Here is an 18,921-nt window from a genome sequence, read left to right as displayed (position 1 = left end):
GAACCTTTGAGAGCATTAAAGTGTCTGGGGTGTGTGTGAGAGCTTCCTCCAAGCTGCATCCTTTCGGATTCTCTGCAGCTTCACAATCAGACGCTTTTCTCTCTTTGTAAGTGCTCTCTGACTCGCTGGGAACCCCTCGGTCCATGTAGCCATGGTTGCTCTCTTCGTCCTCATCGTCATCATCCTCATCTACATCATCGTCATCACCATCATCATCGTTCTGCTGAGACGAGGATAAAAAAGACAGAAAACATCAGATTCTTTCATGTTGCCTTCACCAAAAAAAAGGTGATCAATATTCAACATTAGTCAGACCTTGTGGAGATCTTTTCCTTTTTTCTTTTTCTTGTGCTGATGATCTTCAGGCTTCTGTATCTGTATGTTGTTCTCTAATTCAGCCACTGATATAAACGGCTCCTCTGGGGACAGGAAGTAGCCAGGAACAAGAATCTGTGTGTGTGTGTGGGGGGGGAATAAAAAAAATGTTTTATCCTTTAAACTGCTTTTGAGTTAAAAAAAAAGGTGCAAAAAGACAAAGTGCTGTTACACTCAGACATGGAAACAACGCTTGTGCCGCCTACACACAATTTACACAGCGCACGAGAATAAGAGGCGGTGTAATGGGTTTATATGGAAAAACTTTTTATTGTTTTCTCTTTGTGGTCTGACCTTTAAAAGTTGACCAACAGTCGTGAACGTCTATTCTGCACATCTTCTGCTCGCTTTCCTACATCAGGCTTCTTTTACTCATCTTTTCGGCATTTATTATTTGTCACTTACTTACCAGACTGAAAGAGGAAAAATCCCCCATCAAGGCAAACATGCTACCGTTAACTCCGAATAATAGGTTTCTGTTTTTGACTAATGTTTTAATAAATAAAGAGAAATGTGCAAAAGGTTGGGGGGGCACGGTGGCTTAGTGGTTAGCACGTTCGCCTCACACCTCCAGGGTTGGGGGTTCGATTCCCGCCTCCGCCTTGTGTGTGTGGAGTTTGCATGTTCTCCCCGTGCCTCAGGGGTTTCCTCCGGGTACTCCGGTTTCCTCCCCCGGTCCAAAGACATGCATGGTAGGTTGATTGGCATATCTGGAAAATTGTCCATAGTGTGTGATTGCGTGAGTGAATGAGTGTGTGTGTGTGCCCTGCGATGGGTTGGCACTCCGTCCAGGGTGTATCCTGCCTTGATGCCCAATGACGCCTGAGACGCCTGGGCACAGGCTTCCCGTGACCCGAGTAGTTCAGATAAGCGGTAGAAAATGAGTGAATGAATGAATGAATGAATGTTTCTCTCACTCACACACACACACACACACACACACACACACATACATGCAGAGTAGTAAAGTAATACTTCTTCTACTCACCTGGATGTGTACTGGATGTGTAAAACTACTGAATAATTTTGTGTGGTAAACTTTTGTTCCTAATTTTAGATCACATTATTAGTACAAATAAATCAAGGGAGTAACTGCAGGCGAGTCTTATTCAATATTAAATGTAATAAATTACAAGCTCGTGTAGTTTCTCAACAATGAAATCCCGCAGACAAAGGCACTCGGGATGCTGATGAAATCTTGCCAGTTAATAATTATCATTAGAGTTGCTCTTTGTAAGATATCCATTTCAGATTAAAGAACTTTAAGTGTCCTGTACAGAGCCCGGACTCTGACTCTCTTATTCTTTGAGTTTCAGTTCTGATTCTTTATTCCCAATAAGTAACCTGTAAGTACATGTGAAACCTTCAGCCACACTGTTTATCTAAGGGAAACGAAACTAAGTTTGTTTTTATCAAGAAATGGAATTGTACAGCAATGTCAATAAAACCTTGAGGGTGTGTGAGTGGGTGTGTGTGGGTGTTTAGCAAGAAAAGAGACTCCATATATTGCACGGTATTGTACACACACTCCACTCGGCAGTGACTGACCACAAAAACACCCCACTGTATTAATATAGCATCTGGCTGAGTGCACATCTGTACCACATCTATATATATATATATATATGATCACTTTCTCTGAATCTCTGCAATTTTGTTAAAGACCCCTTAAAGACCCCAATAAAATAAGACGATTTAGATGCTTTACAGTCTTACCAGTGCTTTGGGAAGTCTGATGTTGGGCTTGCACAGAAAGCCAGTGTAGACCAGGAAGAACATGAAAGTCAGAAAACTCAATCCCACCAGTACAGAGCTGGCAACACAAGCAGTCAGGAACGCCCCTGAAGAGCGACGTAAAGGAGAAGAGAAACACACCATGAGACACAACTACAGCACAGAGCATTTCAGGATTATGTTAGTTACTGTTTAAAAAGGAAAATAATCTGGTTTTAGGCAAATGGTTATAAAAATAAAAAAAAAAAAAAAAAAGAACAAAATTAAAACTTGACAAAAAATTGGAACTGTGATTTATGGACTAAAAAACCAGACTGTACTTTTCTGCCATTGCAGAGTATCATGTGCTGAGTAACGCTGGTACTGTTAGTAATTTTCTCCATCAATCTACTGCTATTATGTTTTGTTTTGTTTGTTTTTAACCCTGTGTTCACATTGAACCTTGTATAATAAAGCTTCTTGTGTAAACCATGTTGTGATAACTCCGAATTCATTCTCGATTTATTGTCTCTTTGTTGTCTTCAGATCTCTGTATTAGTCTTTTCGAGGTATATTTAACATTTTGGTTTTGGATGAAATTAGCTCAACCTATACACTTGTGTCCAATTCTCTGTTTGTTTGTTTCACTCCCACTTTAAAAGTAAAGAAAACATTTTTTTAAATGAAATATCAGTGAAGACGTCCATGAATCATTTGACTGAATCAGTATTTTTCCTTCGTTGAACATTTTCGTCTCTTTGGGCTATATTTGCATACTCACCTATTTGTGTATGATGATTGTTTTTTCCTTTTCCTTTTTTTTGGTTCTCTTATTGTGGTTTGTGCATATCGCTTTTGAGAAAGTGCTTTCTGAGAAATTCATTAGTGCATTTCCTGCTAAAACATAGCTTTGCGTGCCAAATAACTAACAGCAAGTGAAGCTAACATGGGAACATTAAGGAGAATGCGGTTATACAGTAGGTGTGATTTACAATGCTAAAACACAAATGTTTAAAAGGGCATTGAAATCAGTTACCTCCAGTCGGTGCAGCCCCTTCACATCAGGACAGTCTACACCGGCTTGCTAAGATGTCTAGAGGCTTGAGTGTTTATAGGAAAATTCATGTACATCTAGCTACGTCCATGATGCAAGAAAGTCTGTTGAAAGGATTGCTTGAAATTCTTAAGCATTAAGTAACGATTAATTATGAAATGGAAAAAATTGTCAGTGCGATTTTTGATGTTCTTTCAAGTCAAGTCAAGTCAAGTCAAGAATCTTTTATTGTCATTTCAACCATATATAGCTGTTGCAGTACACGGTGAAATGAGACAATGTTTCTCCAGGATCATGGTGCTACATAGAACAAAGACAGAGCTAAGGACTTCGTAAGTAGTCCTAGATACATAAAGTGAATCTGTGCAACCTGGTGCAAACAGTGCAAGACAAGACAAACAAGACAGTGCAGACAAAAAATTACAAGACAATACACAAAAGAAACAGCGCCGACCAGTGTAAATACTGTATGTTCAACAATATTGCGTGTGCAGTAATACTAGAAAAAAACACAGTGTTATAGCAGCAAGTTCCTTGAAATAATGTTAATAATTGTGCAAAACAGCAAACGACTGAAACGTGATACAGCATGTGCAAAACAGGTTGATGGATGTATTTTGGAAGTGTGTGTATTTGTTGTAGGTCTGTGCAGTCCATACAGTTGATGTGTGTGTGTGTGTTGTGCTCAGTACAGTTCAGTTCAGTTATTAAGGCGTGTGATGGCTTGTGGGAAGAAACTGTTACACAGTCTGGTCGTGAGGGCCCGAATGCTTCGGTACCTTTTTCAGGGAGTATTAAATTTGGTGTATTAAATAAGGTGAACAAACCAATCAACTTAACACCAAAGACTTGAGATACACTGAAATTCTGTATCCTGTAAGGCTGTATTCTGAGAGAAACAGCCTTTAATGTTTTCTTTTTTTTTAATAAGCAGAAGTTACTGTTTCTGATAAGGTCAAATGCAGCACGGAAATACAGAAGTAAGGGAAGAAGACTAGCAGTCATGTGTTTTAAACTGTACATGACTTTACAGTTCAGAGTTGAGTTATGAGGACACAGTGAGGATTAAAGACCAGATTAACTTAAACAATATGTACACCGGGTGGAGTTTTTTTCTTATTTACATTGATATTATTTCCTGTCCAGTGTCACCCAAATAGTTTTAATTTCGTCACCTATTTTTAATTTAGTCTTAGTCTTGTGCCAAATGTCCTTGTTAGTTTTAGTCATATTTAGTCATTCACATATCTTTTTTGTTAGTCTTAGTTTTAGTCGACTAAAAGTCTCGTCATTTTAGTCTAGTTTTAGTCAAAAGAAAACTCAAGGTATCTTAGTCTTAGTTTTAGTCGACTAAAAGTCTTTTTAGTTTTAGTCAAAAAATTGTAGCTTGACCACATCTGGAATCTATTGTAAGAATAAATACAATGAGGCCTCATTAAATGCAATAATATCAGGAACAGAAGTGTTATAGTGGAAATAAATAACTTAATGAAAAGCCTAAGATCAAAACTGTAGGTGTGTATGTGTATATATATATATACACATACACACCTACAGTTTTGATCTTTACCAACCAAGGACATCTTTACCAACCAAGGACATTACCAACTTATATTTGTATATATAATATTGTATATATTTGTATATATATATGTATATATATACAAATTACCACACCATTATTGATGATATTTGGAGCAATATTACATGTAATTGTTAAACTTGATTCCCTTACATATACATTTGCTTTTAAGCCTAATTATTAATTATGATTATGATGTGATTGTGACAGGGGGGTGGGAAGAGGTTTCAGGTTGGGAGTGTTGAGTTTTTTCTGTCACCACTTTTGAATAAGAAACAATATCAAGGCTATAAAACTTGTCAAAACTCCGCAAATCACAAAAGTATCAGTGAGAAGTTTAAACAGTGCACACACTCGTTTAATCAGTGCATACACTAGAACACACAGGATTCTAACCGTAGAGACGGAGCGCACTATTTTCTTTAGCGGAAACAATACAATTGTTTTTAAATCAATAAACTTCTTTTTAAATCATCATTTTGTGTCAAATTATCGATTTATTTGGTAGGTAGCAATATAATAAGCGGGATCCGCTTCACGGACCTGTAACTTGAGCAACAGCGAAGCCGCGAACTCGTGCTGAATATTTTAAAGGCGTAACAGCTGATGAAAAAGCAGAGACAATTGTAGACGAAAATGAAGAGAGATTTTATCTTCGTTTTTATTTTATACAAAACATTTTCGTCTCGTCTTTTTTCGTCAACAATAATGCATGTTAATTTAGTCTTAGTCAGCGTTTTTGGACAGTGGTGCAGTCTCGTCATCGTCTCGTCTTAGTCATGAAAAAAAAGGTCGTTGACGAACATATTTCGTCTCGTCTCGTCTGACGAAATTAACACTACACCCAAATGAGGATGAGGTTCCCTTCTGTGTCTGGTTCCTCTCAAGGTTTCTTCCTCATGTCCTCTCAGGAAGTTTTTGTTTGTCACCGTTAACTCCGGCTTGCTGATTAGGGATAGGGATAAGATATGCAGTATTTTAAATTTTAAATGAATATTTTTAAATTAATTTTAAACTTCAATTGTCTGTATTCATTTGTTTATTTTTCTTCTTATTTCTTCTTCTTCTTCTTGTTCTTCTTCTTCTTCTTATTATTATTATATATTTATTTCTTTATTTTTCTCTCTTCTGTTTCTTCTGTGAAGCTTCTTTGTGCTTTTTTGTTACTTTTAGATGCCATTATATTCTGAGTCAGAACATCTCAAGGCAAACAATTAAGATCGGTAAGTGTAGTAGGTGAGCGCATTAAACTGTTTGAGTACACGAAAGACCTGATTATAGAACCAAATAGAAACAAATGTCAGAGAACAAGAAAAAGGAAATCAGCTTACCCCCTTGGGGCTCTGTTGGACTGGTGAATTCACAGGCGCAGGAGTTCAGTTGCTTATGTTCAGGTAAGCTGCTGATCTTCGGCTGGGCTTGCACACAGTAGCGCTCACCCGGCTGGAGATTAGCAAGAGTGTACGAATACGGCACCAACTTTTTACTCTGGAAATTGGTCATTTGATTGTGGCAGTCATCCTAAAATAAATGAATGAAAAGGTGGATGAATATTTAAGCAACAAAAATGGCATCAGCTAAACTTTACTTACAGTATATAATCAAACAAGTTCTTCAATAATAGTAAACGAGTAATAGCGACCTGTTTTGTCCATTAGTGTCTGGCAGGTTGTCATTTTCAGAAATTGGTGGAAAAGAAAGTGCACCCTCTTTTAATTCTGTATTTTTATTTAACAGGGCATAAATAATATTTGTATTGCCTATAATTAATCAAACAACTAACAAGTAACAAGTAAACCAACATTCAGAAAAATGAATTAAAGGAATAATTAGTACAGTCCGAGATCAGACCCAGCTCAGCCCAACACTCAGCGATATAAAGAAATCCCTAGAGCTACATCATGTGACCCTCAGGTTTCTGTAGACTCGTTAAATGTTTATGTTCCTGACAGAAAAAAGGTGCCGTGGAAAAAGACCCTTCTCTCTAAAAGGAATATAGCAGCACAATGTTGAAAACTGCACCTGAACAATACACAAAATATTATCCTTTGGACTGATGGGAACAAGGTGGTCGTGTTTAAGTCATCAAACAGTAGTTGGGAGGGGTGAACATTTGGGCTTATTTGTAGCCTTCTGTCTGGCAGTTTAAGCTGTGCTAAAATTGTATCAGGTAACAGGACAATGATCATAAGAACACCAGGAAATCAACACCTGAATGGCTAAAGAAGTACAAAAAAATCAAGGTGTTGGGTTGGCCACAGGATCTTAAGAGAGCTGTAATAAACAATGTCCTCAAACATCAATGAAGTGAAGCAATATTCTGAAGAAGTGTGGGCAAAAATTTCTTCAAACTCACACGAGACTGAAACTTATTATTACTGAACTATAGTGTGTACTTAGATTTCCCCCCAGTGAAAGTTGCAGCATAAGTGTATGAGAAGTTTGCTGAGGTTTACCTTCTCATCTTTGACTTTCCCCCAGTGTATATCAAAACGTATAGCGTTGTAAAAGTCAGAGGAACTTTGGCGATTTGGTAGATCAATGCTGATATTCAGGCAGTTACCACAGCCAGACAGAGATAATATGGGAGGCCCAATAATGGCTGGAAGAAAACGGAGAAAACAAACACAAAACACTCTAATGCAAGCAAATATACGATTACCTCTGAGAAACAATGAGTAGTTGTGACTGTATTTAGAAGAAAAAAAATTAAAGTGCAACTTACTGCTTGTGTATGGAATAAAATTGATTTGAACTTTGGACGATGAGCTTGTCCCAAATGACGCTGAAAGCCAGATCGTATATGTTTTGTATTTTTCTTTCATGTATTCAGAGATGTTAATTGATGTAACGCTGATGTTGGGTAACAGATTATTACTATCAGGAAGGAAGAAGGAAAAAAAGCATCTTTGTTATTTACATACATACTGTACATACTCCAAACGACATTCATATCAGTGAGAGTTCATTTATTTATTTCCACTAGGAAGCAAAATGATTTTTTTAAGATGACATATAGATCCGACATCCAGGATTTACCAGCAAAAATGGTGGATCAGAGGAAAATAAAAAAAAAAAAAAGAATAATTGCAGTTGAATCTTGTAGGAAAATTAATTTCCTAGAAAATATACCACAAACTACAAACATGGCGACCACAGATTACAGTCCCCAGCATCTCACTCCACCGGTACGTTCACATGCTCACCTGAATGTTCATCGTGTAGAGATGCCCATAGAAATGTCTCTGAACTCTGCCTCACTTTGATGTAATGCTTAGTGTACTGTACTCTTCTATGAACTTACCGAGCCTTTAAAATCTTTAAAAACTTTCAGCTTTTCCCGTTTGGGGTCACCACAGCAAATCATCTGTTTCGAAACTTACCAAGTCTTTTGAATCTTATGTCATTTTAATTTCCAATTGCATTATTGCTGATATTACCGTAACATGATTTTTAAAATAATCATCTTGTGATCTGATTGATAATACTAGGTTTTACTTCCATGTATTTCAAACTCAATCTTAGTGAACCTGAGTAATGAGTATGTGAGAACACACCTAACAAATAGTGTGCAAGGTTGAGTAGGCTGTGTGTATCACTAAGCTGAGCATATTGGTGAGAGAGAGAGAAAGAGAGAGAGAGAGAGAGAGAGAGAGAGAGAGAGAGAGAGAGAGACTGAGAAAGAGAGGGAGAGACTGAGAGAGAAAGAGAGGTGGGGATCAGAGTGGTTGATAGGTATATTTCTAATAGTAAAAGCAAACACATTTTTAAAGCTAACACTGACATGATACAGACATAATGATGTTACAATAACACAACTGCATTCAAAAATTCTGACATTTACCTAAACAAAGCAAATTTTGAGGATTTGCAAAACTGTATATAAACTTGTATTATCTATATTAACATACTGTACTTCCTTTCACTCACCCAACTTTCACTTTGTAGACTGTTCCAGGTTGTGTCCCTTTTCCTGGACTCCAGTGCAAGATGTGGATGAAGTTGTTTGACACGACATGAGCGTTTACTGGTGCTGGCACAGCACCTAAAAAGATAACAAGCAACTATACTTGACTTTTATGTAGTTGTTTCATTGGAGAGGTGTAAAGTAGTGTACAGTAATGTCAATATTGGGTGATTAAGCAGGACTTTATTTGTTTTATACCAAATCAAAATAAAAAATCAAAAGGATTTGGTTAAGATTTCTGCTACTACTCTAGTTGAGGGAGTAAAACTGGCCACATGACAGTGGAGACACAGCTGATCCACTAACCAGTCTCGCAGAACAAGTTATGCTTTGACAGTAAATCCTTTCTCAATGTTTTATACATAAGCAATATGTGTGTTGTTCTGACAAAAGAGCAGCACTTTACACTGAGTTAAATTTGCGGTTTACTGCCCTAAATAGATCACAAACACTAGCATTTAAAGAAATTAGTTCATTTTTGGTCATGGATTGTTGTTCAAGGCTTTAGCCAATATGAGGAACCTTTTAGATTGTTTAAGCTCTGACAATTTCCCCCTTTAAATAAAATCACCAGGAAGAGGATTTTATTTATGATGTTATCGCTACAATAAATTACTGCAGTGATCACATGTTTTCGGTGCAAAGGTGATGCCCTAGGCTTAGTTCTGTAAACAGCAAAATTACTGGCACTGTTTCAAATAGATAAACACAGATACTATATTCTCTGTTGCTTGTTTCCACGAACAACATCCTAAAAGCAAAAAAAGCCATCTTTATGAGGAAAAAAAAGGGATTTCAAAATTATTGACACTTCTCACAATATTTAATATTTTAATAATTAATACTTCTTAATATTTGGTGTTTCCCTTGGAAAGTATGTTCCAGCGCCTATGATGGTGCTCATGACAATGAAAAATGATTTTTTTACCTGCTTATGTGTTTTTTATAGCTACATTCTTATAGCCTGTAACTCAGTACTATTGCATTCGATAATCGTGTTGTAAGTGTGACAATTTGATTCATATATACACATTGTAAAATGTATTAATACATTTTTCTGGAATTTTTTTAAAATATATAACTGCTTTTATTACCCAGTTTATGCTGTAGTTCAGTGACTCCTTTCTTGGGTCTATGTTTTAGAGAGTAATATAGTTTTGGGGAAAACAGGCTCAGGAAATTTTAACATTGACGTTTGGCACGATTCTTAATGCTAAAAGGATTTGTGTTGTGAATTATTACACATACCTTCAGAGTCAAGAACCAATAAATAAACAAATAGCAGGGACAATAGCCTCATATTAACTGGGAATCAGATCCACATCATCATATTCTCCCTGAAAAATAGAAACAGTGCAGTTAGAGAACAAGATTTTGCAATAATGCTGACAGGACAAAAGAAACTCACTGATCTAATCACACACTAACTGAAGATTCATTAACACTAGAATTACAGTGATTCCTCGAGATACGAGTTTAATTCGTTCCGTGACATTGCTCGTATCTCAAATTGCTCGTATCTCAAAGCAATTTTCCCCGTTTAAATGAATTGAAATCCGATTAATCCGTTCCAGCTCGCAAAATTCCACTCCAGTTGTTTTGTTTATGTGTTTTGAATATGAAAAATGTTCAGTACCTGTATTTATAAATGACAAATATTGTATAAAAACATACAGTAATAAAAGAGAATGTTAAAAAAAAACAACTGGTTTTAATTTACGGAAGATGCGCACGGAGGTTGAGGGAGGAGTAAACAGGAGGAATTTTGTCTCGTATGTACCCTCGCTTTCGTTCACTTACTCGCTACTGTACACTCTTAATGCTACTTTACACTTAAATGGAACTTAACAAAACTTCACTAAAATTAACGAACTTAAATCAAGCATTGCGTTAGTTCTGGCAGGCCACGTCGTCAAGCGTGCATCAGCTGTTAATCAGCTGTCCACGACGCGCACCAATCCGGTTACGACATCCATATTACCCGACCATTTAAATTCCCATTCATAGAGCTGCTTTCTAGCGCTTCGCTGCTGCCGCGATCTAAACTCCCTCCTCCAACCCCGACTCCACCATGCCGGAACCTGTGTTCCTTGTACCAGTTTACGTCATAAATCTCCACATATTTTTCTCTCTCTCTCCCTCTCTCTCTAATTATTTAATTATTTATTTATCAATTCATTCATTTATTACTTTCCAAAAACGCGTAAGCGAGCATATCTAATACTATGCATGATTAGTGGTTGTCAACACTAACTGATTAATGCATATGATTAATAACACTATGATTAATAACACTATGATTAATGCCGCCAACACTAACTGTATGCATATCATCTAATAAATTCTCTTTTGACAAAGTGGTCCTGACAGAACCGAAATTCTCTTAACTGAACTTAATTGCTACAATTTCTGTTTTCTTTACATTAATTTTGCTTAATTTTCTTCATCGCTTTTCTCTTCACTTGTTTTTGCCTTTTTTGTCACTCTTTCCTCACTAACATTTGCCGGTCGTTTTAATAAAAACCTGTCCGGTCGGTGTAGTCGCACAAGTTAAATTTTTTAACGGATCCAACGCTTAAAACGGATCCAAAAATTACGGACCCGCAGATGGTCGGCACCTCACGCAGCCCCTTTGCGATTCTCCATAGGAAATGAATGACTTCCGTTTTATCGACCGTCGTTTGTCGTGTGCAGTGGAAAGGCGGCTTTAACCGAGTGAGACGCAGGAAGCTGAGGCGGGGGAAACAGAGCACACGTGGTTGTTGGGGATCTTTGTTTCGGCGGGGGTGGCTCGGATGCTCGTATCTCAAAAATTTGCTCGTATCTCAAGCCAGAAATTTGGTCGAATCACAGCTCGTATCTCAAAAAATTTGTATGTCAAAGCACTCGTATCTCGAGGCATCACTGTACTGACCTTTTTATTTTCTGGTGCAAGTCCCGAGGTGTGATTCCCCCCGTTGAGATTTTCACAGTTCTTCAGCTCGATTCTCCTCCTGCTTTTGTTGTGCAAAAACCTGAGGCCTGGCACATTTGCATTTGTTTACTCAGAGTAGCTCAGATCCAAGGCAGGCCAAACCTCTGTGTGTGACATGGAAACCTTCAGAAATGCCTGCCGTATCTATATAAAATAGTCTGTTTTATGTCTAAAAAATTGTGTGAAAACAGAATGAAAAGTTGCTAATACAATGACATGAATAAAATGAAAACTTGCTAACACTTCAGTCTCCAATCAGAATCAGAATCAGATTTATTGGCCAAGTGTGTTGACACACAAGGAATTTGGTTCCAGCAGTTTGTGACTCTCAAAGGTACAGACATGTGTATGTAAGGGAGTGTCATTGCATGACTGCAGCACAGTGCTGTGCATAAAAGCAGACCGACCCAGGCGGGAGAATCATTTCTTCTTCGCATTTTTGAGAACGCACATCAGGATGGCCTCCGTATCACTGCCACGCAGGTAGAACCTCTCCGCGCAACAGGCTTTGGCCTGGCTTCAGGAAATGGACGAAGCAGACTCTGATGGAGGAGAGGTTTCATTTGTCCAGCAGGCCACCGACACCTCCTCAGAAGAATCCGAAAAGGAGACGGAACAAGAACCCAATATGCCTCCACGGAAGATGCACCGTGGTACTGGGAAGCCCTGTCTGAGCCAGACGGCAAAAGACGGCACTGTGTGGGTAGAGGAGGACATTGGAATGCCCAGTGCAGTAGCAGATCGCTCGTGCTTCACTGCGCAAGCTGGACCCACAGAGTCTGCTAAGGTTTGTTATTGCCATAGTACATATGATATTTATATAAACCCATTTAGAGTGAGGTTCATGTAAATTTACCATTCTCTATTTGTTTATCTTCTGACAGCGTAAAATTACAAGCGTGCTCCAAAGCGTGCCTGTTAGACGTGGGAATGCTGCAGACCATCAGGGAGTGCACGGTCCATCATGCCCGCAGAACAGAGCCGGACTGGAATTTGGCAATTCATGAACTGATGGCATTCATTCTGTTTGTAAGAGCAATCATGTGTCCCGTTGGTGCCATTGTGGATTGCTGGTCAGAAAGCTTTCTGGTGCCAGTAATCAAAGAGACAATGCCCCGAGATTCATTTCAATTATGCAACACCTTCGATTTGATGACAAGGACACGCTGGCAGAACGGGTGAAAACAGACAAATTTGCTGCGATCTCCGTCATCTGGACACGCTTCAAGAACTGTGCTGAGAGTTTCACTCCAGGAGAACACATAGATGAACAGCTGTTCCTTACCAAGGTTTGTTGTCCATTCACACAGTATATCGCAACCAAGCCAGACAAATTTGGGATCAAGTTCTGGATGGCCACGGATTTGGAGACCAAATATGTCTGCAATGCATCTCCTTACTTGGGAAAGGACCCCAGTCGTCAGAAGGGAGAGAGGCTGGCAGAGAGCATGGTCATGAATCTGATGGAGCCATTTTTGGATGATGGGAGAAACGTCACGACGGACAATTTCTTTAATTCACTGTCACTGTCCCACAGACTGCTGCAGCGCAAAACAACGCTACTGGGCACGGTGAATAAAGTCTGGCGTGAACTTCCTCAACTTGCAAAAGACACTGCACAGCGAGAGGTATTCTCCACTTCAGTGCTTAGAAGTGGCAGTGTCTCCTTGACGATTTATGCACCTAAAAAAAACAAGACTGTGTGTGTTCTAAGTTCCATGCACCAAGACGTGACGATCGGTGACGGCAGAAAGAGGAAACCTAATACGATAACAGATTATAACCACATGAAGGTAAGTGAATGTGTGTATAATTTTACACCAGTGCTACAATGTTTTCTGATGTGTACTATACAGGCCTATAGTAAAAAGCACATATACTCATGACTCTCTCTCTCTCTCTCTGCTTTTACAGTGTGGTGTAGACGTGTTGGACCAAATGAACAATATGCTGGACCTGGCGGCGGTGAATGCCTACATTTTGTAGAATATACAGTAGCAATATCTGACACCTTGAAATTTCACACTGTTTTGAAAAGCGTCGATAAGGTCGAGAAATATATCATATATATCATATACAGTGCTCAGCATAAATGAGTACACCCCCTTTGAAAATTAAGATTATTAAATTCTAAGTGAATATGTATTTTGCTCCATTTTTTACAAAAGTTTTATTAAACATTTCATTTTTATTAACATAAGCATGTGGTCACCTAACATCTTTAGAATAAGAAAAATAATACGCTTAATTCAAATAAGGTGTTGCAGAAATGATTACATTGAAATGTCCAAATTAACTGAGTGCGTTAAAGAGATAAAAGATTGGATGACCTGCAATTTTCGGTTGTTAAACTCTGATAAGACAGAAATACTACTTATCGGTTTAAAAACCAGTACACAGAAACTCTCGCACTTCAACTTCCATTTAGAGGGATGTACTGTTACTAGTAGCTCGACAGTGAAAGACCTGGGTGTTATATTAGACAGCAACTTGTCTTTTGAAAATCATATCGCCCATACTACAAAAACAGCCTTCTTTCATCTTAGAAATATTGCTAAAAAGTTGTATAGAGTCTTTCCCTTTATAAACATGAGCCCTGGTAAATTCTAGACGTGCTTTTTTTGTGCATGGGCTTCAGCTTTGGCTTCCTTCGTGGACGACAGCCATGCATGTCACTCCTCTGTAGTTTGCATCGTATTGTATCACAGGAAACACTCACCCCGGTTTGAATTTCTAATGATTTAGCCAACTGTGCTGAATTTACACTGCGATTTTCTTCAACTTCTCTCATCACTAAACGGTCTTGACAAGGTGTTAACATTTAGGGAAGGCCTGGGTGTCTCAGGGAGCTTCCCACAAGTCCATCCTTTTTTAAATGTTTACGACAGTATTCTTATACTTTTGCTTATTAATAATGCTTTACTAATTTGCTTGTAGCCTTGACTTTTTTTGTGCAAAGAAATGATTTTCTTTCTCAGGTATTGTGACATTTCTTGTCCGTGTGCTGCCATTTTCGACATTATACGGCAGTGGGTTTTCTCTCTTAAATACCACATTGTCATCTGTATTGTCAATTATTCTGTGGCCACCTGTGTGTTGATAGATTAGGCTCATCTGCTGGTGAATTCCTGTTGATTACAAAATAATTTTATGCTTTCTAATAACACACACATTGGGGTGCACTCATTTATGCACCGTGATCAAACTATTTTGTTTAAATAGTTCCAATTTTGCCGTTGGTACTGACTAATCTCATTTAAAACAAATTAACCAGATTTGCACAAATATCTCATTGCATAGAATTCCACAGAAAGTATTCATTTTAAAGCAAGATGGAGGTTTTTCTGAGAAATCTGTCGGGGTGTACTCATTTATGCTGGCTGAGCACTGTATGTATACACAGACTAAATACATGATATTCTTTGGGAAAAAAAAGCGAAAACGATCCAGAAAATGGCCACAAGTCAGTAATGTTAAATCCCAAAATAGAAATGGTATATTCCAGCATGCAACCCGGTTGCATAACTTCTGCACTTTCACACATTTTGCTTCTGCAAATTTAGCCTGCATATACACACCGATTAGCCATACCATTAAAACCCCCTGCATAATATTGTACCAAGTCTCTCTTGCGCTTCAAAAAACGATCCTCTAAAGATGTGCTGTGGTTTCTGTTACCAAGACGTCAGCAGAAGGTCCTTGAGCTCTTTGTCATGTTCCTCACTCTGTTCCTGAACCATTTCTGCAGTGTGTCAGGCAGCAGCATCCTGCTGAAAGAGGACACTGCCATAAACCACCATCACTTTTTCAGCAGATTGTGCAACAGTATCTCTTCTGTCAGTTGGGACCAGATGGGGTAGCCTTCGCTCCCCATACACATCAGTGTTAAGATGTCAGTGAAGACACAGTCGTCAAGGTACACCAAGCTACCACTGCTGGGCCCCTAAGCAGGTCTTTATCCCTCAATTTCTCAATTGTTTAAAATGAGATAAAAATGTAAGTTGCTCTGGATGAGGGCATCTGCCAAATGTCACATACCCCTTTTCCACCAAAAAGAACCAGGTTCAGAGCTAGCACTGGTGCTGGTTCAAAGTTTGTTCCACTGGCGATCCTTCTAAGAACCGGTTTGCCTTTCCATCGGCTAGAGAGCCATCACAGTGCTGAGTCTGAGGCCACTGAGGCCTAGCAACGTTAGCACAGCAGCGGCAAACACAAACACAACATCAACAATGGCGGATGTTGCTTTACTGTTAATGCTCATGGCTTTGTGAACCTACATTGGCATCCAAACACGGCTAATCCAACATGTACGTGGAGCTCCATGTAATTTGTATAAACGGAGGTTGTAATCGAGAAGGTAGATAATGTTGTTTTATTATTAACACAGAAAAAAGTTAGCCTTAGCATGAAAAAAGTTAGCTTTAGTGTGTGCTGATAATTAATCATATTGCGGTAAAGTAAAAGTGTATTAAACATTAGTATACTAAAGGTACATTATCAAATGCGCTAACAGTAGCCCCACCCACAGCCCCTAACGTAAGCGGTTCTTAAGTCTAGACCAGCAACGTTTTGGTGCTACTTAAGAACCACTTTTCCTGGTTCAGAACAAGAAAGAACTGATTTTAAATTAGGCTCTGGCTCCGAACCAGCACTCAAACTGCCTCGGTGGAAAAGGGGTAACAGTGAGCTTTGGGTGTCCATGACCACTGGTTCAGCGGTTCAATCTCTGGTTCAGCGGTTGTCTTTCATTGGAGCTACATAGGTACTAAGTAAGTAATTCATAGGTACTAAGTACTACATACTAGGAATACCACATAACACCTACTGTTTTGGAGACGCTCTGATCCGGCCGTCTAAATATCACAATTTGTCTTTATACTGTAACAGTATAATCACAACACATTACACAATTAACATTATATAAAAGTAATTATATTATAGTAAATGTCTAAATTGAATTGTTGCCTTTTTTCCATTTGTTATATATTTATTACAAATTATGGTTCAATTTTTTTTTTTTATCGTTTCTTGCTTTTTTGTTTTGTCGTTCCACATTTCTTTTTTATTAAGGGACACGGTTGTCCTTCTGTGCACACAGAAGTCCAGACACAAACTCAAAACTTCCTAGCTTTTGAACTTCGGAGACGCAAACTTCATGTAGGTAAATTTTTGAGTTAAATATTTTGCTCCACCCAGAAATTCAAATTTTGTTCTGTAACCCTCGTCCGAACACACAGGCAATGTTATTGATATTTCAAGCAATGATGTTAAAAACATTAAATAATGTGTGTATTTTCTTTTTATGTTTTTAATTTTGTCTGCAAAGTGTAAACAAAATTAGTAAAATTGAAACACAGTTTTACTTGAAAATTACAAAAATATGTAAATCATTTAACATGACTCAATTCCACTGGGCCATTATGTTTCCCACAAATATCTATAGAAAATACTTCCATTAGTCATATGTATGTGTGGGTGTGTGTACATTTGTTCCATCTATTGACAGAGGGATAGTCTTTCATGACCGAATACACTGTTAATGATGTCATATTTCAGAAACCTGTTCTGCGCTTCTTTAAAAAATATTACAGGTTTTTTTAAATTGATTTTTACTAATTTTACAAACTGTCATATGTCATAACTCCTATATAATTATTTACATTTGCTGTGATGTGAAAATGCATCATGTATTTAATAAGAAATTGAGTAATCCAAAACAACTTTCTGTGGATTATAATTAGCTCATTTCAGATCTGATGCTCTGCTGGGAAAGATATCCTACTATCGTTATATATATTATGTTTTCTTGCCAAAGCTTCACACTTTCTATTACTTGTTCTATTACTTCTACACTGTTATTGAGAAAATGGTGTATTGCCTGGTGTGTTACGTTCACTGTGGGTGGAGTTTGTACTTTTTATTTAGTGTGACAAACAGGATTATCAAGACTAGGATTCTTTCCATATCTTGGTTTACAATCAATTGTTAAAGCTACCTTGAAAAAATGTTTCCTGCTTTGTTTTCTATTTTTAAAGTTACACAAAATCCACACAACAAACCAAAAACAATAAAAGGTTCTGCATCCTAAAATTCTAAATAACAGAACACGAATAGTAATGTAAGGATTTAAACATGAACCGATTCTACTTTACACTAAATATGTGATTTTGAGTCAAGAATAAAAGCTGAAAAACAATATAATTTTCCTTCATGACTGATTTGGTCTATCACATGAAGCAAACCGTCCGAGTCCGAGGGCCAGCAGGCCAGTCCAAGTGTTTACACGTGAAAATCACATTCGAATAGACTGAGCAAAATCAGGCTGTACCACAGACTCTACTTAGATCTGGTACTGAATTCACTCTCTCACTCTCATTTTCTAACGCTTATCCGAACTGCCTCGGGTCATGGGGAGCCTGTGCCTATCTCAGGCGTCATCGGGCATCAAGGCAGGATACACCCTGGACGGAGTGCCAACCCATCACAGGGCACACACACACACTCTCATTCACTCACGCAATCACACACTATGGACAATTTTCCAGAGATGGCAATCAACCTACCATGCATGTCTTTGGACCGGGGGAGGAAACCGGAGTACCCGGAGGAAACCCCCGAGGCATGGGGAGAACATGCAAACTCCACACACACAAGGTGGAGGCGGGAATCGAACCCCCAACCCTGGAGGTGTGAGGCAAACGTGCTAACCACTAAGCCACCGTGCCCCCGGTACTGAATTCAATTCAATTCAATTTAATTTATCTGTATAGCACTTTGACATGACAAATGACATGATCTCCAAGCAGATTTTCAAAAGATTTTTAGAAGATTAAGTTTCAAATTAAATTATTGTTTATCTCTGACATTTAACCCTAGTACAGCTTTTTTCAGATAGATTTAGTTTTAAATGAAGAGATAAGAAGTATTAAGTGTAGCTCCTCTGTGATTTCACTCAAAATCTACCGTGTCAGCAACTTTTTACATACATTTTTTATACCTGTACTGTTAGTCTTCACATGTCTACACCTGTACACTGGAATGATTTGTAATCCATCTGTCTGGACTTAACCAAGACAGTATCATCTGGATTTACCATCATCTGGATTTACTATCATCTGGATTTAACATCATCCCTTTTTGACCTCCTTATGAGATTTTACCATTAATATTAACCTTCATCAGCCTAAAAATGAGTGAAAACCAACCAGCAAACTGTAATAAACGTTTATCAACAACTATTTTATATACTAAATGAA

The 18,921-nt window shown here is 38.1% G+C and overlaps 1 protein-coding gene across 1 annotated transcript in view; it reads right to left on the bottom strand.

Annotated features, from left to right (window-relative positions):
* LOC132850524 (uncharacterized) overlaps nucleotides 1-16,522 on the bottom strand; it is a 28,762-nt gene extending 12,240 nt beyond the window's left edge. The window contains exons 1-8 of the mRNA XM_060877166.1: nucleotides 9,940-16,522; nucleotides 8,655-8,769; nucleotides 7,450-7,601; nucleotides 7,181-7,326; nucleotides 6,056-6,245; nucleotides 2,092-2,216; nucleotides 316-450; nucleotides 1-223 (exon numbers count right to left, since the gene is read on the bottom strand). The exon at nucleotides 1-223 is cut by the window's left edge and continues 483 nt beyond it. Coding sequence (XP_060733149.1) covers nucleotides 1-223; nucleotides 316-450; nucleotides 2,092-2,216; nucleotides 6,056-6,245; nucleotides 7,181-7,326; nucleotides 7,450-7,601; nucleotides 8,655-8,769; nucleotides 9,940-9,991 — 1,138 coding nt within the window. The 5' untranslated portion in view covers nucleotides 9,992-16,522. The remainder of the gene's footprint in view (nucleotides 224-315; nucleotides 451-2,091; nucleotides 2,217-6,055; nucleotides 6,246-7,180; nucleotides 7,327-7,449; nucleotides 7,602-8,654; nucleotides 8,770-9,939) is intronic.
* Nucleotides 16,523-18,921: the final 2,399 nt, after the last annotated feature.

This window comes from Tachysurus vachellii, chromosome 8 (assembly GCF_030014155.1).
Source record: "Tachysurus vachellii isolate PV-2020 chromosome 8, HZAU_Pvac_v1, whole genome shotgun sequence".
Taxonomy (NCBI): Eukaryota; Metazoa; Chordata; class Actinopteri; order Siluriformes; family Bagridae; genus Tachysurus; species Tachysurus vachellii.
Note: the sequence above shows the minus strand (reverse complement) of the source record. Positions and strands in the feature narration are given on the sequence as shown.